This window comes from Vulpes vulpes, chromosome 3 (assembly GCF_048418805.1).
Source record: "Vulpes vulpes isolate BD-2025 chromosome 3, VulVul3, whole genome shotgun sequence".
Classification (NCBI taxonomy): Eukaryota; Metazoa; Chordata; class Mammalia; order Carnivora; family Canidae; genus Vulpes; species Vulpes vulpes.
This window is the reverse complement of record NC_132782.1, coordinates 34,755,884-34,783,348: the sequence shown is the minus strand read 5'-3', so window position 1 is coordinate 34,783,348 and position 27,465 is coordinate 34,755,884. Positions and strand designations below refer to the sequence as shown.

At 35.8% G+C, this 27,465-nt stretch overlaps 1 protein-coding gene across 4 annotated transcripts in view; it reads left to right on the top strand.

The window, feature by feature from the left end:
* Positions 1-27,465, top strand: part of NAALADL2 (N-acetylated alpha-linked acidic dipeptidase like 2) — an 878,960-nt gene that overhangs the window by 686,140 nt on the left and 165,355 nt on the right. For all 4 annotated transcript variants that reach the window (XM_026007770.2, XM_072752176.1, XM_072752175.1 and 1 more), the window contains one exon: positions 3,470-3,616. In XM_026007770.2, coding sequence (XP_025863555.2) covers positions 3,470-3,616 — 147 coding nt within the window. The remainder of the gene's footprint in view (positions 1-3,469; positions 3,617-27,465) is intronic.

The window sequence follows — 27,465 nt, the reverse complement described above, 5'->3', positions numbered from 1 at the left end:
TATTGAAATGAAAAAGTTATTTGATTTTATTACAACATGTATGTATAGCATGTGGTACTTTTATTTTGAATCTCACACTTGCTATTTGAATAAGTAAATCACCCTAGATTTCCTAAGAATATTGAGTGAATACTTAAGTATACAGGGGAAAGCAAAGCATGGAAGAGAGAGGATGTTTGAATTAATTTTTTTTAAGATTTTATTTATTCATGAGAGAGAGAGAGAGAGAGAGAGAGAGAGAGAGAGGCAGAGACACAGGCAGAGGGAGAAGCAGGCTCCATGCAGGGAGCCTGATGCAGGACTCGATCCCAGGACCCCAGGATCATGACCTGAGCCAAAGGCAGATGTTCAACCACTGAGCCCCCAGATGCCTCGAAAATGTTTGAATTATTAAACATATTTTGAAATATTTTAGAAACTTGTCAATATGCCTTGATATCGCTATTCAATTAAGGCAAATGCTGACTTAATTTCTTTATATTTCATTTTTGTGATCATTTACTATGAGGTTGTGCCTTTCGCCCTAAAAGTCTACTTGCAACAAGCATACAGCTTTAGGAGTGACATGGTGCTTTCACTTGAGGTCTTCAGTAGACTTGTGGTAGGAAATTAAACAAGTGACATAACCACGGCGATTGCCTGAACTTGCTTATTTTATGAACTGTAATAAAAATGCTTGTTATCAAACATTAAGTATGGAGCATTTTGAACTCCTTGGATGAAATACTTAATTTGAATTTACTCAGCCTTGTAAATAAATTTAAAAGATTAATTGACCTGCACAAATTTGTTACCAACCTTCTCTCTCCCATGGTGGCTAACTTCTCATAAAATGAAAGATATTAACATTTCTTTCTACTTCCCTCTCAGATTAAGTGTTCACGGGGGTTGGGTTAGATCAGTATCTCTTACCTGATGTAGATCAACTACAATCCACTAAGGCCTTGTGTGAGAAAACTGTTCACTTAAGATAGGATGCAGGCTTAGGATCACCTAAATTCTATGCATTTGGCCTAGATTTTAAAGTAATGAATAATGAAGAGATTGAGAGAATAAGGTTTCTATGCCAGGAGTGTTCCTCTCCTAAGGGAGATCCCTAGATGAAATGACTTGGGGGAAAAATATGATCTGAAAATTGTTTTGTTTTGGTTTTGGGTTTTTTTTTTTTTTTAATCCTATTTAACTCTGTGAATAGCTAGGAACAAAACACTAAAGAACAAAATAAGCAGAGGCCTGAGGGTACGGTGGTTCCTCCTCTCATCACTGGTGAAATCACAGGGGAATAGTCAGTAGAGGATGAGGTGGTGGGAGACAGAGGCAGAGAAACAAAGTGAGGAGAAATGGTATGAGCTGGTGAGGTGAGTCCTCTACAGGGAAGGTCTGGGCTTGCTAGGTAAGAGCAGGGGAAACGGCATTGTCCCTCATCCTCAAATTTTGGACTGGCTTTCTTGAATCTTTTACCCTTCATTTGTGCTTGATCCCAACAAGGAGGTTCCCCAGCTGAGCACTTCAGCTACGGGCTCCAGCCATCCAGGCCACGCAACGCTTGGCTCCCTCCCTGCATAGTCAATAATTAGGACCATTGATGTAGCTTAATAGATCCCGACCTTCAAAATACAATTTAAAAACCATTCTAAATAACGCTCATTCTGGTGCCATCTTTGTTGGCTTACAAAGGGAGTTTTTATAGGTCACAGAGGTAGCAATACAAACCTTTAAAGAAAAGGTAGATTCATTAACAAATGGGTGTAGTAAAACAAGCCAGAATAGGGGAAAGTATGTGGAAGTATTTTAGGGACCCTCAAGGCTGGATATTGTCCTTTCGATTTGGCTGAAAAACAGAGAATGCATAGGTAATGATGTAGCTAGAAGGAATCACAGAAATGGAAAATATTAAAGCTATGCAATGGGATTAGCCACGACGAGGAGAGAGAGGCTAGGGTATCTGCAATGGCTTCAGAAAGAATGTCCTGGGCTGGTGAAAGGCGGAGATGAAACAAGAACTGGTTTGTGAAACTGGAAGAGCAAGCAAAGAACGCAAGAATTGATTGCGGCGGGGGTGTCGGTCAATGTCCAGCTTGACCAAGGCATTCAAATTCAATTAGGAAAAAAATCTTGTCGGGGCTGCACAAATACCTTCGAAGGTGCCAGCTCTCAAGAGCTGGATTTGTCAAAAGTACTTGGAACTTTGTACATGATACAATTGCTTTGCTTTTCATAATCCAGTACATATGGGGAGCTCTAACTTGAGAAGATTGAGACTCTGTCTAAACTGTCCCAGGTTGATCTAAAACTTTCAGGAATCTTTGCCTCAGGAATATATCAGAAAGTGAAAGAGAATTAACCCTCTTTTCAGAAAATCAGGGTTTCCAAAGAAGCAAGTTGGTGGGCTTCACTATAAAAACTTTAGGTTTTTATCCTTACTCAAGATATTTGAAACCTTGCCTTATTTATAAACACTCACACGGGCTTTCCATTTTAGTCGATTTTAACTCTGTTGTGAAGATTTTTATATTAGGTCCTCAAAGAAAGTTGAGGAGATATTAAAACATTATTGTATGTTGAAAAAAATCTAGCCCTGTAGTTGAAAAAAAGTTGGGACAATTCACTTTCTAACTATTGGACTACACATTTCCAAATCCTTTGATCATTTATATTTAAAAGTATTTTTGGAATTATATCATGCCAAAGACACATGGGTGTGGGGGGGTGGCTGGATTCAATAACAAACATGTATTGAACACGTACTTCCTGCTTGATGTTAGATGTGATGTTCTCATTGCTAATGTCTTACTTTTCTCCTGATTATGGCTGAGAAGATTGATGTTTTTTCCATAAGTGTCATACTTTAGACTTAAGGGAATATGCTTTTAAGAATAAATGGAGACAAGAGACAATTCCTTGTGTGTTTTTTTTCTTGTTTTTTTTTTTTTTTTTTCTTGTGTGGTTTAAAAAAATTCTAAAAAAAATAAAATAATAAAAAATAAATTCAAAAAATTCTAAGAAGAATGGAATCCCCATTCTTCAATCACAAAGCCATTTTTTAAAAATTTACTGGAAAACAAAAAAAAAATAAATAATTTTTTTTAGGGATTCAGCATCATTTCAAAATCTTGCAAACTAAAGAGTCATTGCAGTTCATGATAAATCTATGATAAAAATCCCTTTGAAACACAACAAGCAAAGTTTGATTTGGTCCAGTGCTAGGCGCTAGTTGCTGTTTGGCGGACATCAGAACCATCAGGGATGTGTCACGACATGGATTATTCCTGGGCTCTATCCCAGAAGGTTCCTGTTCCCATTCCAGAAGGAGTTAGGGGCGGTGGGGAGAGCCTAACCATTTGTATCTCCAACAGGTTCCTGAATGACAGGCACACAGCTGATAGATGGGCCATATTTCGAGTAGCACTGATTTGGGGATGTCCCGAGAAGCAAAGCGTACACTAACAGTTTAAATTATGTTTTTCAGAAAAGCCATTTCAACTGTTCCAGAAAAGCTAAGTGCCAAGAAAGCAACGTCAGTTCTGTGCAGATACCTGGTGATGCTGATTATTTCATCAACCATCTTGGAGTTCCCACCGTGGAGTTCACCTACGAGGACGTCAAAACGTTAGAGGTGATTATTCCTAAAAATGCAAAATACACACACAATATAGCTGACGTGCAGAATTTGATTTTATCCTGCCTATTTGTCTTTCTTACCAAGTAGGTCACTCTAGGAGGCTGCTTCATTTGGAGAGTTATTCTTGTTGTTCAGAGGCTTTGTAACCGTATTTGAAAACATCAGCTCTTTTCAATAGTGTTGAATTCAATTTAAAAAGATTTATACTGTCACTCACATTTTCACAGTGTGCTTCGCAACAAGAAATTTGCAGTAGTTGGATTAACATCAAAACATAATTGTAATCTTCAGTATTCACAGAAACAGATGACATGGGCAATAGATTCTCCTCTCCTTGCCCGAGGGAAAATGCATTTCACGTGCTGTATATTAATGTGAGTCTTGTGGATTAGCTGCCCAGGGTTTGTCAATAGTTTGCCTGCCTAAAAAGATACGACTTTTTTTTTTTTTTTTTTTGATGAGGATAGGAGGGTTTTGTTTTTGTTTTTGTTTTTGTTTTTTCCCCAAAGATTATCACTGAGGCCTGATTTACCTGAACTAAGTCTTTGTTCATCCATATGTTGGACTTTGGATCTTTCTCAGGATTATGTCACAGGAAACTGTTTCTCTGTAGATCTAGAACTGTTGAAATAGTTTAACTCTGACAAGTTGTGCGTGCTTCCTTGGGAGCTGTTCGAAAGCTGGGGTGGCCCGCTCCAGGTAATTATTATATGAACAATATACGCAGTGGCTGGAAAATAGGATAAAGCCTGCTTTGTTCTTCAACTATAGATGCTCCTGAAGAGCTGTGTTTAAATTACATTTTTAGAGATTCGACTGCGGATATGCGATCTCTTAATTTCTGATAGCTTTAGTGATATTTAGCTTTCTGTTTCTTGGCAGCACTCTCACACTCATCCCTGAGTTCCTCTGTAAACAGCTAATGGTCACTAACAACATAAATTCTTGGAGGGAGAAACACTGGGTACATCCTATTGTAATGAGGTGAACTCTTGGGTAATAGAAAAGATGTCATTAGAATTTATCTATTTTTTTTTAATTATATTTTCACCTGCTATTATTGCCTAAAAATGGAATATGTGTGTAGAGGTAGCTTATCTCTTACAGAGCCCACTATTTACACTTTAATGAAATCAACATATTAAGACTTAACTCATTTTTAGTTCTCCTGCTTGATATCTTAGGATTGATTCATCATCCTCCCATCTCAGCGCACCCAGGTCCTGTCATGTTAACATGTAGAATGGTAGCTTTTATTCCATCCGTATCTCATTCATCTTGGTTGAGCTTTAAGCCATGAATTTAGACAGTATGGTGCAGCCTTAGGAATAGGCCTATACGTAAATCTTGACTCTGATAACTTACGAGACAATGAGCTAACCGCTTTCAGCCTTGTTTTGCAGATGAGGAAACTTGGTATGTTTAAGGAACTACTGCATAGAGCCCTGGTGACGATTTGGTGAGACTACCTGGAAGGGGCTCAGCTAATATCGAGCACACAAGTCCTCCATCAACATAGCTATTGTTACAAGTATTATTTTCTGATTGTAGGTTCGACATATTAGCAGAAGGATCTTCAAACTTTTTAGACAAGCATGCATTCGTGGAAAGGAGGAGCTTGTTAATTATTAGGGGAAACAAGCTGGTAAGGCTGAAGAGGGGGATCTAATGAGATCAGCTGGAGGATCTGAGATGTCAGTAGAAATATTTGGAAACAGATCGCAGTCAAGGTTTAAGAAGGTACTGTCATCACTGAAACTCCTGTGGCTAATGTCTATTTACTAGAACTGGCTTAGTCTGCAAGAGCTGATCATTTTTTTTCAGAACATAACTCAAATGTCCCCAATCTATACCCGAAATGTCCACATCCCATCAGCAATTTTTTTATTATATTCATCCTAAAAAAGCAATCAAAAGAGAATCCCCTAAGCTATATAACAAATGACTTTTATTAGGCTTTAGTGTGGAAAATGATTTTAATGTACCTGTCCCCTGCAAAACATAAGTGCTTGAGATAATTTTGTGTGGTGAATTCTTCCAAGAACAGATAATAACCTTTGCTTTTTGCATTAACCTCCAATAAATGTTTGTATACGTTGAGAGAAATTATAAACATTGATAGGCTTTATCCATTGCATGAAAAATATTCATCGTATGTCAATTAGTAAAGCAGATGAGGAAATTAGCACTTTTTTCATGAATTTGCAATTAGATTTAAAACCATATTTGTACATATAGTTGCATACTATATATACTTTGTGCATAATTTATAAAATATCTACCACTTATTGATTCTTGATGTGCTAAATATATTTATTTCATCTTACCTAGTATTTATAATATCCTTATGAGTCAGCTATTATTAACTTTTTTTTTTTTCCTGAGGCTGAAATGAAGCTTATAATCAAGTAGCTTATCCAAGGTCATTACACTAATACGTAACCAAGATAGAAGTTGGCTTTGGATCTCTTTAACAGTAAGCGCATGTCCTCACTATTACACTAAAGGTGGCAAGCTGGAAGCCCAAGGGCAAAATCCAATTCACAGATATATTCTGTTTACCCCAAACTTTAGTGAAAAATTGGATATCTGGAAACATTTCCCCCCATGGAAGCAATTGGCTGAATTATCAATTACCAGCGTTCCATATTCTTTATTAAGGAGTCTTCCATGTTGTTTGTCCTAGAGTGCACTTAGGAAGAATATTTCTTCAGCGCCTGTTGCTATCACAAATTGGGAAATGAAACAATCAGCCTAAGAGGCCACATGTTTCCCCAGATTTGTGTTGCCTGCATTACCCGCCTGGCCCCGTAGGAACTGGGTGCTTTATCACGGCACTCATTTTGAGTAAAAGAGCCAAAGTGGACAATCCTATAGTCCTCTTCATTTTATAAACGTTGCATGTTCTAAATGAGCTAATTTTATAATACTTCTCATGTTTTAGAGGAGATTATCTATTTAAAATTTTATTTGGGTGACTATAATGCTAACTTCAGTACTTTTTGCCTTTTTTTTTTTTTTTTGTCCAGCCGATTGATTATGGATCCATTATAATCAGTTTCAACAAGTGATTGATAATAGGAAAAAGAAAAACTGTAGGAAAAGAAACTAGTACCACAGATACCACTTTTATTGGACACATGGGATATTATTCTAAAATCATTTTTGATGAAATATGACATTTTATCATATCCATCAATATTTCATGCATCCATATTCCCACCAATGCTCTTTCCCTATAGTTTCTCTGGGTGCTTGTATATTGAATATGCTTGAAGCATATTTCATTCTTAGTTTTTCTTGATGTCTATACTCTAATTTTCCAATAATTAAATTTCACAAATGCAACGCGATGTATGGATTTGCCAAATGCTAGAATTATTCCTTCTCATAAAATATCGCCCTGTTAATTGAAATGTCTCTGGTTGTTAAGTTTCATTTAAATAAGGTTTTCAATTTGTAAACATTGTTGCACCTGTTCAGAGAAGCATTCTGCGCAGATTAAATACAATGCAGAAATTGCTGAAAAGGAAATGAAAAGACAGATGCTTTCTGATTAAGAGTGCAATATTTATGACAGGCTGGTGGTCCGATACACATTTCTTCTGTCACTTAACAGCTGTTTCACATAATTTTTGCTCCAGATCAGTATATTTACTCTCCATAGGGCATGTCAGAGGGTCTGGCTTTCTTAGTATATCAAAAGATCAATCCATGCCCTAGTAAGCTTTCTATCACAAATTGAAGCTCTGGTTCCTCACACTGTTTAACCTTATATTTTTTGCTCTTCTGCTTGAAACATTCTATTTTAAACCCAATTTACCTCTATAATGGAGCATTTAACATTTAAATGATAATGAGATAAAGAGGTGTAATAGCCTTTATATAGCCAAATTTTTTTGCATAATTATTTCAATATCATTTAGTAACCCAGCAACTGAAAACCAAGTAGCATAGGTGTTTTGAAACTCTTATTCTTTTTAAGTTAGATGGCTTCAATACCGATTGTGGATCTTAAGTTGATATACAACAGCCTAAGTATTTGGGTATATGTATGCACATGTGAACTTTAACCTTAAGGTAATTTCATCACATAAAAATAATTAGTGCAGGTACTGTACAGATGCAACACTACCATACACACGCACACATTTCAGAGCAAAGCAATTCATGATTTACACCTTGATTCTTCATGTTTTATTCTACTAAGTCGAAGAATAATGTATTTTACTTAGTGATAGTTCTTCCATTACATTTTTCCTTTGGAACTTAGGCACTGCCACTGTTGTGTTAACAGATCATAACAGTTCAAAAGTCAATTAAAAGCTCTAGACTTAAGGAGGGGGCACCTCAAACAGCCCACTGACTCTTGATTAGGGCTCAGGTCGTGATCTCAGGGTTATGAGGGCTCTAAGTCTGCTCAAGATTCCCTCTCGCCCTCGGCCCCTTCCACCACCTCCCTATCTCTTTCTCAAAAAAAAAAAAAAAAAAAACAAAAAAAAAAAAAAAAAAAACAAAACCAAACAAACGAAAAAAAAAGAAAGAAAGAAAAACAAAAACAAGCTCTTGACTTAAAGAACCAGAGGTGTGCAGAGGTGTGTACCTATGCGTAGGACGTGCTGATACTTTGCCGTATCTGCTAGAATCTGTTTTATACTGATTCTTATAAAACTTACATAATGCCACTTAAAAATGAGATTTTTTACCTTACTACTTCAAAATGCCAATTGGAAATGGAGTGGAGAGGTATTCTTTAGACTTCTCTCTAGTTCATTACTTTTCTTTGTAATTTATTTGAGGAAACATACTTTCAGTATCAATCAAATCATATGATATCATTATTTTCAGGTCAGACTTATTTCATTTAGGACAGAGCTTCTTAAACATTTGTTCTAAAAACCCATTTACCCTCTAAAAGTATTGAGGACTACAAAGAAAAGGGCTTTTGCCTATGTGGTTCATATGTGTTACTATTTCCTACATCATGAATTTAAACTTTGAAAATCTCTCTATATATACATATATATATGTCTATTTCATTTAAAATCCATAATAAACCTGATATAAATTAATATAAATGACTTATTTTATGAAAGAGAATTATATTTCCCAAGACAAGAAAATAGAGAAGAGTGCATTATTTTACATTTTTTTGCAAATCTCTTTATTGTGACTTAATATGGGATAACTGGATTCTCATATGTGTTTCTACACTTTAATCTGTTGTTTTATGTTGTTTTGGTTGAAATGTATGAAGAAAATCTGGTCTGAAAGTCTTTTCACGTAATGGCAAATATTTTTCTTTGATACTACACTGAGACTTGACAAGTATTCATTTTCTAAAGGTTAGTTTCAACGTGGAAACTAAAACCATATTGATGAGCTTTTTGTAACCTGTACACTTAGGAATGGAGAGAGAAAATGAAAACGTGAAGGTTTGTAATGTCATTATTATCAGGAAAATAGTGTTGATCTCAGGGACCTTTGAGAGTCTCCGACACACATGGAGAAATGCTGATTTGAGGAAGTGGCCTCCGTTAAACCAGCCTACCTCATCCTTTATGTCTGACGAGGTGTTCAACATTTCTCTTTTTTAAGAATCTGAACTGTGATTCTATATAAACCTGTGTGTGTATTTTCTGGGCATCTTTGGGTATTGCCATCCCATTCACCTGACAAACAGCATGAAGTAGGGAATATAACACTCTCATAAACTGTGACTCTACAAAGAATTCCACTTCTGAGAAACCTTCTTTTAGAAGAGAAGGTTAAACCCCAATCAACAAATCAACAGTTATAGAGCAGACTTGAAAGGCTTTGATTGTACAGTATATGAAATGCCTGTCACAGAGGGAGTGCTATTAAAGTTGCTGTATGCTTCCAGGAGCCTGAGGAGTAAACACAAGAAATTGAAATATGAGACAGATATTGAAAAAACAAAGAATGAAGAAACTCTTAAGACTCAAATGGATAATTCAACAGATCTACTTCAAATTGCCTAATATTTAGAAATGGCTGCAAGGAGGACAGATTTCCCCTAGCGGTTGTCCTTACTTGGAATTCTAAGTAGGAACATTTATTCCGAGTGCCTATCACCATTAAATCAAAATATATTATATACATACTGTATTTTAACTCAAATGCTATTTTCAAGGATAGTCTTGTGATCATCCCTGTTATGGGGAAATTTGTTTCATTATGAAGTTTTTGATGATTTTGGTAATAAGACTTACAGGTGGATTTAATGACAGATCAATGATGTTGTAAGTTTGGCAACATTTAAGTTAAGAATACGGGGTGACTTCAAGGTGATTTATTCAGGTATTTGTTAATTCAAACTCATTCACTTATTTAGCCAGCAGTTATTAAGTACTTGCTGTAATCCAGTGCTATGTTAGAAATTCAGAGATGAATAAAATCTGCTCTCCTTCTCTTAAAGTGGTCACGGTCTAGATTAGGACTCAGACATGTAAGTAATCAAGTGAAGAAAGTATAGTAGAAGTTATCTTAATTGACTTCCCTTTTTTTTAATTTTAATTTTTTTTTTCCTCTTAACGGACTTCCACTTAACTTGTGGGTGATTCATTGACGATTTTCATTCCTTTAGAACACAAAGATTAATGCCCAAGCCTCCTTGAAGCTCATCACAGTAAATCCTTTCTGAATTTTTACAACTTGTGTTTTCTCAGGTTACGTAGTATGCATGTCCAGATTCAGCTGTATTCTCAGATCTATATATGCCCTTTGCATTTGTTATAAATAACAGGGTAAATGAATTGCTGCATAAATTTGTGAGTCATGAATATGAAAAAAAAAGACTTCTAAGAAACCTATAATGATAATGCATTAAAAGGTGAATTGCTAATAAAAAACTGGAATGCTGTGGAGCAGGCAAGTCTTGGGGAAATTATAGTCATCTAGATGCATTCTGTATTCAGTTTACTTCACTAACATCTTTAATAATTCCACTTTAAATTAAAAAAAGCAGCTTGAAATGTAGATAATGATTAGGACAAGAAAGAAATGACAAAAAAACAAAAAGAAATGAGAGCTCTTTATTCAACAGGTCAATGTTTAGAGAAAAGGTCTTGGCTTTTCATCAAAATATTGGCCAATAAACATGAACTCAGTAGTTATAAATTAACATATAATACTTTAGAGATGTAGGTTTTTTGGTTTGTTTGTTTTACTGGTTATTTAATTGAACCAACTTGTAAATAATTAACCTGGCAGTCAGTCGGACAGATCCATTGGCTAGGATGGCTTCTACTATAGAGTGAAGTGAAAGAGCCAGGGTAGTATCAGGAAAAATTATATTTAACACAAATAACATCTGTGGTAGACATAGTTTTGTTCTAAGACCTTTAAACATGTTAATTCATTTAATTTAATTCTTATAACTAGTACTTATGAGGAAGGTAGTAGTATTTTCAGTTTCATTAAGGGTGAAACCGAGGCACCAAGTTGTCAAGTAGCTTGGCCAACATCACATGTCTACTAGGCGGAAGAATAAGATTCAAACCACACTGTAGGGCCAGATATCTGGACTTTTTCCCAGTCTTAACCCGTTTCTCGAGGTTTTCTACATAAATTGAACTAGTTCTAAAATGCTTTCCACTTCCCACCACATCCATAGTGCAGTGTAGGACCACAGTCTGTGGTATTTCTTACTATTCCTACTTTCCTGTGCAAAGATTCTGAACATTTCAGCTTTGACAATTCTTAAAGTTAAGCAATATCTACAAGTGGGCAATACTTCTTAACTCAATTTAAAATAAGCCCATAACTTAGATATGATGACAAACTGGTATGAATGTTTCCTTACGGTAATTTATATAGTCCTGTCCCAGACAAAGAGAGTTTATACTTTTATTTCCAAGTTAATGTTGGAAGATGAGGACAAGAACAAGTTTGTCTCTTCTAACTTCATAGAAAATGACATATTTCTTCCAGTTAAAATGTTTTGACATCTAAAACCATTTTGGGGAGGGGCGCCTGGCTGGATCAGTAGATTGAGCAGCCAACCCTTGGTTTCTGCTCAGGTCATGATCTCATGGTTGTGAGATTGGGGTTGTGAGACGGAGCCCCACGTAGGGCTCCCCACTCACTAGGGAGTCTGTTTCTCTCCCACTCTCTCCCTCTGCCCCTCTGCGCACTCAAACGTGCTCTCTCGTTCTCTCTCTCTCTCTCTCTCAAATAAATAAATCTTTTTAAAAAATAAAACCATTTTAGGGATTAAGTTAGATGACTCTTTAGAATGAGAAATTCAAATGTTAACAGAAGCTTCGCTACCCACATGCTCTTACTATAAACTCCAGAAGGCAGCAGCATATCTAGATTTCATATAGATGTGGATGATGACTATGGCCATGATTGAATTTCCTTGTCCGTTCCCTAATCACCACAACTCCATACAATTTTATTTGCATCTGGAATTGCAGGTTTTTAACATCTGTTTCACGGTTTATAATGTTTCACACAGAAGCTTATAGTTTTGTGTGGTTTTTAATAAGCAAATATTTCTATAAAAACCACAAAGAAAAACACAACAGTGGCCTTTGAAGTCTCATAAATGCTAGAAAGAAATGGATTGAAGCCAAGGCCACTTGGCTTTTAAAGATCACTATTGCTTCCTCATGAAAGTTCCGGCTTTTATCTTAGTCTCAAGAGAGCTGCAGTCATCGTCAGTCTCTCATGAGGCCCTGTCCCTGTGATTTGACAGGAACGGAGAGGATTCTGAAAGATAACAAACTATTTATCAGTATTTTGATTTCCACAGTCTCTTGTCAATAACATTAGCATTGAAATTATTTCGACCCATTTTTCTCTTATTAGTGAAGAATGTTGTAAGTCTAAACAGTGTAGTGTTTATGTAGTACTGATAAATGGGCAAAAGTAGGAAAAAAAATAAAACTGTAACTTTACACACAAGTCATTTTTAGATCTTTAGTACATTGTTGCTTTATTTGTACTCACTGATGATTCTTATCAGAGCATTAGAAATGTCATACATATTCCATGTTTAGAAACAATTTTATCACTGAAATATATATATATATATATATATATATATATATATATATATATATATATATATAGGAATCGGATTGAAAAGAAGTTCTGTATTATTATTGCTGGGACTTATTGTCAGAAATACTAAAATCAGATTAGGACATGGCAAAATATTGAGGTTGAATCCAAAGCCCTTCTTTTGTGTACTGGCCACAGGTGCAGGTGGGAATGGAAGCTCCATTGGCTATCACTGGTTGGCAGACTTCTGCCACTTGTAATTTTGGACAATTTAAGTGGCCAAAGTAGGATCAGAGGCTTCTTTGGTGGAAGGATGGTCATATGTGTGATGCATCCATAGATGCGCCTGGTCCAGAATTTCTCTGGTGGAGTGACTGGAAAACAAACAAACAGACAAACCAAACCTAACAAAGTGCTTATAGATTCATTGGCTTTTAGAGCAACACTGACCGTTGAACCTAAGTAGCTTAATTCATTCCTCTGTAGTAAAAGGAAATAGAAACTTGGAATCAGGGACTAGAACACCACCAACAGCAAAAACAATAAATTAAGTCCAGACTTACTTATTCCTCCTCCCAGCCCAGTGTGTGCATCTATAACTGTTCTCTGTTAAACTCCTATTCTGTATGTCATATTCCTTTTCACACTTAAATTTCTTCTTTCTCCCCTCTCTGTTCTGGTTTCTTGTACTGTTTCCTGCACATAAGGTCATACTCCTCATGTCCTTTTTCTCCCCTTGACTTTTCTGGGTGGTTTTCTGCTCCCACTCCCTTTTCTCCCATTTGCTTTGCTTTGCTTTGTTTTTGTTGTTGTTGTTGACTCTGAAATTTAGTCTATTTCAAGTGACTTAATGTGTTTAATTTGATCACAGGTGAAGGTATAGCCCAATTTTCTCATAACATTTTAGGGTACAAGGCAGTGGTACAAATGGGAGCCGTTATGTGTACATACTGCTTAAATATTATAAATCAAACTAAAAAAAAACTTAAACTATACTCTTTCCTCCAGATCTGAGAAACACCTGTTTAAAATTATTGGGAAGGCTGGGCAGCCTGGGTGGCTCAGCGGTTTAGCGCCACCTTCAGCCTGGGGCATGATACTGGAGACCCGGGATTGAGTCCCACGTCAGGCTCCCTGCATGGAGCCTGCTTCTCCCTCTGCCTGTGTCTCTGCCTCTCTCTCTCTCTCTCTCTCTGTCTTTCTCTCTGTGTGTGTGTCTCTTCTCTGTGTCTCTCATGAATAAATAAAATAAAAATCTTAAATAAATAAATAAATAATAAATAATAAATAATAAATAATAAATAAATAAATAAATAAAATATTGGGAAGGCAGCTTTGAACATAATGTCCACAGACTTATGAGAAACTTGTGCCAAAATGTGGTGGTAGAGAAATACCTGGCCCTCTGCTCCTGACCTTTGATCCTTGACCCACCCTTTTTTTTCTCTCCAATCTCGATTCTGTCCCACACTGTGAGGGGTCTTGTGTACCCGTGTGTGTACACAGTCTCACTTGTAAGCATTGTCCCTAGCACCCATAAGTGGCTGCCTCTCACCCACTTCCTGGGCCTAGGCTTGCATACCAGAGGGACAGTCTTCCCCAACAGAGCTGGGGAAGAAGGGTGGCCAGTCACTGGAAGCAGATGTAAGGCCATTTGAACCGGGAACTCTGAGATTCTAGAATCAAGGTCACTAGAACTTAATCTCAAAAGGGAGTCATGGACTCTGAGTAGACACGTCTCTCAGAGTTGATTTAAGATCAAGAGATCATAGAGATAAAAAGTGACTAAACTCTAGATACTGAACTCTTGGTATGCCAAACTGCTGATGGTCCTGGTGTAGGAAAGTAAATATCCTTGAAGAAACCTGCTCAAATGCCTTTAGTGCGTTATTTAAGATTTGTTGCTGAGAAAACTGCAGACCTGAACCAATCGTTACAGGGTCATGGGCAGTATCAGCTGGGTGTCACCCTAACCTAGGTTCTGAAAGGTGTGTCTGTCTAATGGTTGTGACCCTGAATCCATGAGGTACTTAATATAGCAGATCTCTTCCGGGAGATGGTTGAAAATGTGTTTTAAAATTTCAAGCTTAATGAAATATAAAAAGAAGTGAGAAGTTGTCAACATGAAAAATATTCAGTTAAACAGACCCAGTCTGGGACATGTGTTCTAAAGCAAGAGTTCATTTTAGTAAACTTTATAAGCAAAGAAATGCATAATGGAACCTTGAACAAACTCTGGGAAAATTTCAAGTGCTATGTTCTCTGCCATCTACTCCATTTTGAAGATTATGATCATATTCAACTATGAAAAGTTTATAAAATTCTGTGTTTTATGAGCCCAAATGGTGTGTATATGCATACCAAAATATTTTGAGCAAAGAAACATCTTTGGGTAATTTTTGACAGAGGAACAGTAGAATTTCTGTATTTGAATCTTAATGAGAAAACTCTAAATTCCAAACTGAAACACAAGTCAGAAAACCAGAAAGTAGGGAATGCTGGTTAAGAATTTAGTCAGCATTTAGTTTTCTTATAGTCTGTTGGTAGCCATAGTCTTTTCGAATATATCTTGTAAAGAGAGCCCTGCTATGTGGCATAATATAAATACTGTACTAGAAAGCAAAAATCATTCCACTCTTTGAGATATAGCTATCGGTAATTTTACAATCATTAAATAAATGTATGAATGAATGAATAGATGGATGGATCCATTTTTAAATTACTATTTTGATCGTAATGACTATGTTCTTACAAACCTTAATCTCTCTCCCTCCTCTTCCTGACTTCCTTAATCAAATTTTAATCATGCTCTGTGTATATTGTTGCTATTTATTTATTTAAGATGATATTAACATAGTTTTTAGATTGCTTTAAAAGATAATAACCCATAATATAATTGCATCATAACTTGATGTAACTATGCACTTATTATTCAATGAGTTTCCCTGCATTGTTTTGTCATCATAGGTAATTTGCAGACTTGATATTTGTTCCTCTCTTGAGTTCCTCTGAAGCAAATTCCTAGATATGAAGTTTGGGTCAAAGTATGAATATTTTAAGCCTTCAAGATGTTGAAAAAATATCTTCCTGAATAGTGGTGTATTTTAAAAACTTTATGGCAAAGTATTGGATTGCTGCTCTATAATCTCACTCTTGCCAACAGTGTTCATTAAAAAGAAAGTGGGTATCCTGTTCTATTAATTGATTTTCCCTTATATTAACTTATTCAATATTAATTTACTAACGTATTAGAATATTTTGTTAAGGATATTCAGTGTAGAGTGACTTTGGGAATGAATATATCAGCAGAGACCAGGATAATTAAATATCTTTCCAAATATAAAAATAGAAATAATATGACTAAGATATGAACTGAAAGATCCACCCAGAAAAATTATAAATTTGTAATTAATTTAATAATCAGGACCAGGAAGACGTTCATAAGGGATTCTGTGCTCAAGTTTATCAAGGCATGGAACCTGAAGCCTAAACCTCAAGAAGCTTTAAAGTATTTGAAGTATTGAAGCTGGAAAATAGAAAACGTGTGACAACTAGCTTGACAGGTGTCAGAGATTGCCTTATGAAAGTTCCAGTATATTATTCAAAACTCCTACAAGAAAGCAGTGTATAGAATTTCTTCAACAAGGTCATAGCAGATCCTAAGAGGATAGGACAGAGGGGAAAATGAAAAGAATTGGAGTTAAAAGTATACATAAATCAGGTTTTAATGATTCCAAGGTCATAATTTTAAAATTATAGATACTCACTTTTAGTCCTGAACCAAGGTAGGCATGTGTGTTTAGAGGTGGGGAGATTGTTAAGAGACCCAGGGCATGATTAATGTCTCTGTATCATGGGCATGGCACCCCTTCAAAATAGCTGGTGCTGCTACTACACTGTGATTAACCTGTAAGGCACCAAAAAAATAGACTTGTACCACATTGTACTCTATCATTCTCTAATGTCATTTTTCAGGAGATGCCATAAGAAAAATGACACTTCATCATGGGTGGGTGGGTGGATGGGGGGTTAGTATAGAAGTGGGGAGTATGCAGTCCTGAATCTTAAGATACTCATATCTCTATTTTATCCATTTTATTAGTGGATTTTGTATTTTCATATATAATATAAAGCATTGTTCTAAAAATGAAGAATGGAATGTAGCTTATTTTAAACAGAAAATTTAACTCTGATGCTAAAAGAAATACCAGATTCATAGGCCTAAAAGTCTCTCAAAAGCATTTGTGAGGCTTGTTTATGCTTGTAAAAAAAAAAAAATATATATATATATATATATATATATATATATATATATATATATATTCTAGAGAGAAGAAACAATGGAAAGGAACCAATGTATTATGGTAACATGAAAGAAATTTAATCTTTCTCTTCCTTAAAGATATTAATCATCACCATCAATTACGTTTAATTGAGCACAAACTATGTACAGAACAGTATGCTTTGCATTAAGAACAAATAAAGCTATGATACAATGCATGGCACTCAAGGGATTTATAATCTCTTTAGAGCATCCAGGCATGAGCATAAACAAATGCATGGCAATAAAAGGAAGCCAAGGCTCAATGCCAAGTGATTTCTCTAAACATAAGGTATCTGAGCCATAGCACACGGAGTGATTCATTTAAAATTTTAATTATTTTTATTTTCTTAGAATTCACACATATACTTAAGACTTTTTTTTTTAACATTGCCTTAGATTCTTGAGCCCTTCACAACATACAAATACATCCACCATAAATAATGTAAATCTCAAGAGTACCATGGGGGAAAAATAAAACCGAGACCATACCTGTGAGACAATAAATCAGAGGGTGAGAAATTTCATCAGAGAACAGCAGGTCTTCCAAGTCTACAAATTCCGTGCCTCTCCAGAGGTCAAAGAGATCGGGTAGCACCATGATGGCTTCTTCTATGGTAACATTTAGAGTCCATTTCTGGAATCATCCATGGATTGGCTACTGGTGGAATTCCTTTAGAACGGTATCTGTGTATAACAATGTCCTCTTAACTCAGAATCTAGATATGTGATGACATCACTTACCCAGAACATAAGCTCATCCACCCAAGCTCTAATTCTTGAAACTATTGTTGACTGTTTTCTTCTTAATCCCCTCACCAATTCCTCTAACTCCTATTTTTGCCAGTAACTCTATTGCTGAGTTCAATATATATTTTCTTATAATGCATCTCGTTGCTGTCATTGAATCTTTAGCGGCGGCAGCCTAATTCTGACCATTCCTTATGCCCTCACATCTGGACTTTAAAATATTCAGTAGACTTTTCAGGCACCACTTTTGTCTTACAAAATGTTTTTTTTTTTTTTTTTTTTTTTTTTTTTTGCAAAATGTTTAAAGACCAAAGGTGAGGGTGGAGGTTGGGACTAAAAGTTCTAACCCTCTGATTATATGATGGGTCCTCCTGGGACCCAGCCCCCACCTTGGGTGGGGTCCAAACCTCACTTTCATTAGTAACCAGACCCATGTTTCACCTTCATGGCTCTGAAGCATTTTCAGGAACTGTGGATAAAGACCAAACATATCTGAGAAGTATATTTAACCATCTGAATATATATATTTCTTATATAACCTTATGTTACAGCTTCTTCTATTCCTTCCAGTAAAACAAAACCTGATTTACCAAAGGAAAAAAAAAAAAAAACACACACACACAAAATGGCCAGCTTCCCAAAAAAAGTGCTTTGATTATGCCTGTCTTCTTTCCCTTTCCCTGGCTCAGCAACCTTCCGCATTTCCCAGTGAACAATTTTTAGTAGTCTTAGAAATAACATAATCTTTCCCTTCAACACAATGATTGTCTTTATCCTTCTCATGACATCTAATAGGGTAATGCCTTGAAGTTCATTGTTTCCTTTTTTTCTCCTAATAGTGTATATGCTGGCGGAGTCTGTAAGTTTTGTCCTCACCATCTTTGTACCAAGGGGGTAGAACCATGAAACGGTACTCTGAATTACATTAATCCCTATTTAAACAATGTGTTCATTTATCGGGGTTATCATAACAAAGTCACTACAAGTACTGGGTGGTTCAAACAACAAAAACGTGTGGTCTCACATCCCTAGAGCCTGTCAGTCAAGATCAAGGTATCAGTAGGCAGGGCTGGTTCTTTCTGAGGACAGTAAAGAAGACTGTGGTCCATATCTCTCTCCTAACTTCTAATGATTTGCTGGAAACCCTTGGCATTCTTTGGCTTGTAGCAGCATATTTCCAAAACTCACATGGCATTTGACCTGTCCCTGTCTCTGTGTCCAAATTTCCCCTTTTAATATATACACAGTCATATTGGATCAAGAACCACTCTAATGACCTCATTTCAGCCTAATAATCTTCAGTGACCCTATAACAATTGGATCACTTTCAAAGATATTGGGGGTTAAGACTTCAGCATCTCTTTAGGAGACAAAAATCCCAACAATCGGTACCGTATTTGATTAACATGGACCGCAGAGGATTGTGGTTTTGTTTTGTTTTGTTTTTTAATTGATTTATATGTTCTTGACTATGTTCCTAGTCTTCTATTCCTGAAGTGTTCATTTGAACTTGCAAACGACATATAAAATGTCTACTTTTTTCCAATCCTCCTCCTCCCCCTTCATATATCTTTTGTATAGATTTAGAACACTTGCTGTTAGATTTCATTCTTGTTCTTTTAAAATGACTTCAGCAGTGTGGGTCAGGAGGCCCTGATAAAGTACTTAAGTATTTCCAAGTGACACATGGTACATTTGTTTATGTTCCAGTTAGCTGGGTTCATTGGTCTGCATGATTATCTAATCACATTACTATACAATATTGCAAAGTGGAAATCTGAATAAGCTTTCCATGATTGGTCATCATAGAAAATAGAATCTTGATTTGCTGTGGCTCCAGATGGTGGTTTGCTTATAATAGTTTAGATTTAATCATAATCATTATAAACTAAACGAAGCTAAATTATACTATCTTAGAATTTCCATGTTGTTTGCAACCATAGGCTCTTGCAGAAGGCACGTCCTTACCCATTGCAGATATAGGAATAGACTATTATTACCATGACATTCTTTGAATGTTGCCATTCTCTTTACCTTAAAGAATTAATCCTTAAAATTAGTGCTGCCCAGTTATGAATGTCATTTATTTGCAATTCATTGTTTGAGCATATCCAAGCAGAGTGCTTTTTTGATGTTGAGAAGCCTGCTCTCCAGTAACATGACAGGTACGTTGAGATTATTACCAACATTATCAATTTGTTTTGGGAAAATATTTTAGCGTACATTAGTATAAAATGTCCCTAGTTTTTTTTAAATTATTTATTGGCAGATATAAATTCAGTATGCAATATTTTATGCTAGCTGTCCAGAACCTAGCTCTGTACGGCTTACAGAACATTTATTTTTACCACCTAAGTCATAAAAGTTGTTTTCCATATCTTCAGTCAAACTTAACTACGGGCAAGGAGAAGTGAAGAAATTACCTGTCACATTATTCACAGGCCAGACCAAGATACTGTAAATACCATGGCCCACTAAGCTAATTTAGAAGAAAAAATGGAAGGAGGTTTTTAAAAGATGGCATTTATATGTAATATATGTAGAAGAGTTTAGGGTTTTGACAGTTTGAGATTGTATCCTCTTTAGAGAGAATGCATAATGACTTTTATTTCTTTTGAAATATGCATAACTTCTTGAAGGTAACTTTCAAGTCTCATTAGCACTTCTCAAAGCAAGTTTCCTATCTCTATGAAAGCAAAGGGTACGACATGCTTGAACTTTGAATAGAGTGAGTATTTACTTACCAACAATTCAGTCATTTCCCCTCTCATTTGGCTCCTTCACTCCATCAGTTTGTGGGAGAAAAAAATAACCTACTGCAGACACACAAGGTTGGGTTCACCTGTTCCCTTATGAAATCTCATACCTAGTGAGCAGTGCAAGGATATACCAGATTCTAGCTGAAGTATGGACTGCTGGTAAGACCTGTTAGTGGGAGTGAGTTTGTGGATTAAAGGGTGGCTGTTCTTGGTTGCCGGTCCTTGCTTCTCACGGACCTGCAACCTTTCACAAGTTAACTCCTTTCAACTGTTATCTCCTCATCTACAGACTGAGAGTTTTGATGATACCTGCATCGTGATTACCTGGAGTATGAGGTCAGGGCTTCTCAACCTCAACACTATGACCCTGTGCCAGATAATTCTTTGTTGTGAACGGCTGCCCTGTGTTCTGAAGGAGGCTTAGCAAGGACTCCAGATGCCAGTGTGGCTCCTCCTTCCCCCAGTTGTGACAACCCAAAATGTCTCCAGGTACCACTAAAAGCCCCCTGGAAGGCAAAATCCTCCTGGTGAGGAACACTGGATTACATGAATATCAATATCTACATTTACAGAGAGAGAGCTTTGCACAGTTTCTGACGTGTAAGTGTGCAGTAAACTTGGGCTGGGGTTAGCGTATCGCTGACAGGCTTTTCTAATATCTTCTCTGAAGAGCCATATTCTTTATAAAAACGTGAACGTTGTTCTCTATATATGTACATGTAAATGTACATGTATGTGCATGTAAATATGTCTGAATATATGTGTACGTGTATATTAGATATTTTCCAGCCATTGTGCAAAATAATGAGGGGCCTAACAAAATAGTTAATGTCTATACAAAGCCATCAAGCCTCATTACTTGCATTCTCTTGGTGAGTAAATATTTTACAAATTATCAAAACTTTGCAAAAGAAATTAAATGTAAGAATAAAATATGGACATAGGAAGTGGCATACAGTAGAGTGGAAAGATTGTTGTCTATTTTACGAAATTATGAGGATTGTGACCAGGGAGGACTTTTTCCTCTAACCCCATGGTTCAGCCCAAAAATAGACCCAAGATTCTTCTCTTTTCTTTTCTTTTCTTTTCTTTTCTTTCTTTTCTTTTCTTTTCTTTTCTTTTCTTTCTTTTCTTTCTTTTTTCCTTTTTTTCTTTTCTTTTCTTTTCTTTTCTTTTTTTTCTTTTCTTTCTTCTCTTCTCTTCTCTTCTCTTCTCTTCTCTTCTCTTCTCTTCTCTTTTCTTTTCTTTCTTTCTTTTTTTTATGCTGCTTAATTCCTAAAGGGCTAAAATGAGAAGCATTAAAGGTTTAAAACGAGAGGCAGTATGTAGAAATGTAAAAACTGGTTAAGGTCATTCCATTGTCCTAATGGTAATCATAGTAATACCTTGATTTGTTTCATTTTCTATATATTTCGAGGACTTTCTCTCTCTTGTCTCCTGTAATTCCCTGTGCCATACTCCTTAGGTTGGGATTATTTTGACCTTATAGACATAGAGACTGAGACAGAGGTCATATTCCTGTTAAGTGACAGATATGGGACAACTAATAAATCTCAAAGGATGGGTTTCCCTGACCCCACAGATCTTTAGATGTTTCAGCACAACTCCCACGGCAGTAGCCGTGTGCCATTCTGAGAAGCTTGCATCATGTTTTCACTCATGAGCCTTTTCCCTTCATCTACCTTTCTTTCTCACTATTTCAAGTGACTTAATCCTTCACAGCTCACTCCAGGGTTATTCCCTCTAACAGGCTTCGGTGATGCTTTTAGCACATTACTCTACATGAATTGTACTCTTAAATATTCCCCCAGACACTCATTTAGTTGAGTTTGGTAGTAAGAGCTCACTGACATTGTTAAGGTTAATGACTCAGTGTTTTACAAGTTGAAACACAGTTGAGGTTAAATTGATTGTTTGGATCGTTTTATCCAACATCATGAAGGCCCTGAGTGCAGGTGTTACTTACTGCCTTGGAGGAACATCTTTGTTACACCCCTTAATGGTGTGGTACCGATAGTGATAACGTGTTAGCAAGCCTCGCACTACTCTACAAGTGTTTCTGAAACATGGGCTATAAAAATTACTGCTAATGAATTTACACTGGTGTGTAGGTGCTCTATGATAACAAGCATTTATAATTTTATATATGGTATGCTCATTTAAAATCCTGTCGCACAGGAATCATTAATTCCATTGTCCCCATGACAGTGTGAAAGATCAGAGTTTCAGTCTCCCAGCCAAGGCTGCACAATTACTAAATGGCAATAATAATAATAACGGCTAACATTTACAGAGTGGCTACGGTGTACCAAGCATTATGTCAAATGCCTTGTTATATTTAAATCCATTTGTTTCTTAGAACGTTTAGGTAGCTTTTTATGGCCCTGTAAGTATTAAGGAGGGATCGGAAGCCAGGCAGTCTGATTTCAGAGTTTATTCCCATAACATCCACCTTATACCTCCTCCCTATACCCCATTCCTAGAGCTGGACCTTGACTCAAGTCCTGTAGCTTCCTCTTCTGTCTCCAGGTTTCTCAGGTGTCTGGCTGTCTCATCCTGAGATCTTGTGTTTATTCTCAGTATCAGTACATCTTCAGGGCTTAATGCGCTGGCTTGGACACTCAACACATGCCTGATGAATTAACCTATTATCCTTAATATGTATATTTACATGAGCTTTTTTAAATATCTGCTTATCCCAACTAAATGACCTAGTCATGGGCGTATATAACATGTTAAGCCAGTCCTGGAAGAGCACGTTTTTATATAACACGTTGGGCCAGTCCTGGAAGAGCATGCAGACCTTTAGGGACATCTGCAACTTCACATTGTTAGTTATCGTCTTGTCTTAAAAACATGTAAGGCTGGCCCTTCTCTAGTAATTTCATTCTAATCAATTATTCTTTAAATGCTACGTTATTCTAACAAGAAACATAACCCTAAAGCTTCCAAAGATCAAAAACAAATGCCAAAGTAATACAAAGCCAATATCTCCAAAGGAATGAGAATCAGACTAGAATCAGAATTCTCATCAGCAAGTTAGGATAGTACTGGAAAATGGCAAAATGCCTTTTGAGTTTTTAGAGAAAGTTATTTTAAATCTACAATTCTAAACCCACTCTCTCAGTGAATCAGTTGTGCAAGGAGAATCAGGACCTCTTTATTGCATGGGCTCACAATGCTTGCTTCTCATGTATGTATTCTCAGAAAATTTCTTTAAGATGCCACAAAATGAGGAGAAAAGCAAGGGAAAAAATATGATATGGAACACAAGAAACACTCTCACACAAAAGAGTACTGAATAGAAGAATTAGGAGTGAAGCTATATCACTACATAGCTATCCAAAACACCAATGGTCTGAAAAGAAGCAGAGGGACAGGCATCTGGAAGGGGCACAAAGATCCAAGCAAGTGTTCCAAAATTCATATGAGAGTTATAATTGAAATATGAAACTTCTCATTTAAAACAGAATATGAAATCAGTGGAGCTTAAGAATGGGATGGAATTCAAACAATGGATAGAACAAGTAATGAGCTGGCACATATTTGGAATATTTGGAGACAGAAAATGTTTCTTCACTCAGTAAGGAGGTGGGGGGAAAACCCAACAATCAGAGAATTCAGCAGAGGACGAAAAAAAAAAAACAAAACCAAAGCTAAAGCCAGACTAAAATATGAAGTTGACTGGGTTGTCTCTTGATTTTGATCAATAAGTAAGACAGGAAAATTTACGTGAATAGTATTTTTGAGTGGAATGGGATTACATTTTACTGGTCGGAAATATATGTAATTGTTACAGCCTGCTGGCCTCAGTAGTGAATGATATTTACATAGTTAAGTTGTTATATATATTATTTATTGGTTATCGACTTTTGAAATAAAGCCTCATATAAATAATTATGACACTACAGTGCAATGTAAATAATAGGAATCTTGCTAAAAGTCGCAAATGTTGCATATTTGGAGATTAAAGAAGCATCGAGGCACTATTACATTAATTCTATATGGGGAGAAATTGAGGTACAATTAAAAGGTAATGGGACTAAAAATAGAGATTTAAATATTTTGAAATTTTAAAAATACGCAAGAACTAAGAACAGTGTTTATAAAACTGTGTTTGGGGTAAGGGATGGTAATTCGATGGCTGTTTGAGAGCTAAATCTATCTTGAAATACACAATGTTAATACATCATTTATATTTATGAATTAATAAATAGTATTAGCATATAATTCAGAAAAACAGATGAAACCATCACGATAAGTAAAACCAAAAGCTTATATGGGTAGTTAATAAGGCTAATTATTTAAAAATAAATAAATAAAAATAAAACTAATTATTTACTACTCTGATGGTGTATGAACCAACAAAGTACCAGAACTACAAAGAAGAAAGGGATGGGGCGGGGGAAGGAGAATGGAAGAAGAGAAGGCAGTGAATTCGGTGACTGAGAGAAGAGAAATGATTCTGTGGAGCAGCTAAGCAAGGCTGAAAAACTAGAGAAGAGTGAACTGTTTTCACATTGGACACATTTCAAATGGACACCTTTCTAGCAAAGCTAGTACTCTAGATTTGTCTGATTCATGTATATATTATCTTGTCACTGATGGAGCAAAACCAGGAGTTGAGAAGATTCCCGGGACCACCCTCATGCAAGACAAGGAAACCTAGGAAGGTAGGTCTTAGAATACACTCTTCTTCCAGGTAATGAGGCGGAACATAGTAATTTTGCTCACTGACAATGTTTCTTCGGTAGTTTAGGCTTCATCTGACAAAATCGGTATCTTTACTACGATGATAGTATTCATCACTCTATGTACAAATCAACATTATCATGCAGATGGTTTAAGATTGTCGTCTTCATTTAATACACATGAATCATTCAAAGTATCTTTTAGTTTAAACACTATTATCTAATTGTTCTATGGGTGCAAATCTTAGGCCCATATCAGCCGTGCGAGAGCAGGACACGGCTTCTCTTCCTTAGTTCCTAAAATTTAATTTTAGTAAAAATAAATACCAGGTAATAAAATAAAAATCATAATAAAATAAAATAAAATAAATTAAATTAAATTAAATTAAATTAAATTAAAATTTAAAAATCATACTGCGGTTTGAAACGTTGCAAATTTAGATCAAGCTAGACATAATTTCAAGGATTAGCACCAATATTTCTAATTATTTTGGGAAATTACTTATAAGATCTTCAGCTGTACATCCTTGGCTATAAAAAGAAGTTTAGGGAAATCTAAAATAATGGAATATATGTACGTGTGTGTGTGTGTGTGTTGAAATGTACATACATATATATACCCTTAAATTGTAAAAGAATCACATCTCATTGCATAGCAGATGTTTCCTCTTTTAAAGGTAAAAACGATCACAGAGAAGTATTAGATGAGTTCTTGGAGAGATTTGGAAAGCTGTCGTATGTTAGCTTTTGGAAACGGAAGATGAATTCATTTTTTGCTGAACATCCCTTACCAGTGTCTGTACTTCATGTGCCTTTTGTCCCACAAATGCATTTGAGTCTTAACCAAACTGGAGCCAACTAACCCGACCATGTGCCACTGTATTACATTCCGTGACAAATGGACCTTGTTTCATTTCAAAGGATTTGAACTTGAAATCACTCCCAACAGTTATAAAGCAAATGTCTTTCCTCCTGTCAGCCATTGCCTAATTTAAACTTCCCATCTGCATTTCTAATTATGATACAGAGAAATCTGTGTCTAACAAAGAGTTGTTTGTTCTTTCTTTCCCCTCTCAGGAAGGACAAATTTAGGCATATGGCTAAACTGAAGGACAGCATTTTCATTTCACACCTTAAAAATGCCATCTAATAATTCTTTATTGATTTATTTTTTTAAGGTACCTGATGCTTACTTTGAAAACACATTTTAGTATTCTTATTAAAGTTTATGTAACTATGTTTTAAAATGATAAAAATCGAAATAATTAATGGAATATTATTTAATGTCAAAATTTAAAAATACGTACATTCAGAAATTATTTCTAAAGTCTTATTTATGTACCTGGCCAAATAAATGCTTTTCTCCAACGCTTTCTTATACCACATAGTTAAATTTTATTATTATTAGTCGTATTTTTAGCTCTGTGATGTTGGACACAATCTGAGAAGTCCCACTTGATATTGATAGAGTGATTGAATGTAATGCATGTGTCGGGAGCACAGAATATCTGGTGATTTGGGGCATGTTGTAAGTTCACAGCAAAATACATGAAGACTGTCAAAATCTGGCATTTTAGATTTTTTTTTTTTTACTGTTAAAATACCTTGAATAGATTGAACACAGTGGATGAATCATGCTTATCCAGAGAGATATTTATTGTTCTGGGTAGAAATTGAAGTTATTTGATAAAATGGCTATATACTACATGGTAGCTGGGCCATGGATAAACAGAGGGTTTAATACCTTAACACATAAATTCAATATCTTCCAGAAACACCAAACACCAAAACTAAAAATCAGATCATTGACTTTCATTGTGGTTTTGTAATATCTTTAGCTATAAAACAGACATTCAGCGAAGATATATAGCCATAGCTATGCTGTAGAGTCTGTACCAAAAGTAATTACAGAAATACAATTTCTGCTTTGACAAAATTAAACCCTGTTTCTTGGAACTTCTCTCTTTCTCTCTGTCTCTCTCTCTCTCTCTCTGAATACACACACATATATGTAAACATATATGTTAGTGTGTATTCATATTGACCTGAACTTTATTAATATATATGTGATTGATATATATATATATACTTTTCTCAATTCTCACAGCCTATAAGCATATCTTCAGAAAATACAGATTTAGAAGGCTCCTTATCTCTACATAGTAACTATTGACAATAGTTAGAGTACATGGAAAGGAGAGAGTACGTGGAAAAATAAAAGCCAAGGCAGAGAAGCATTATCCGGTTTAAAATACATGAGTTATATATTTATATCCATTTCTAAATGAGTCT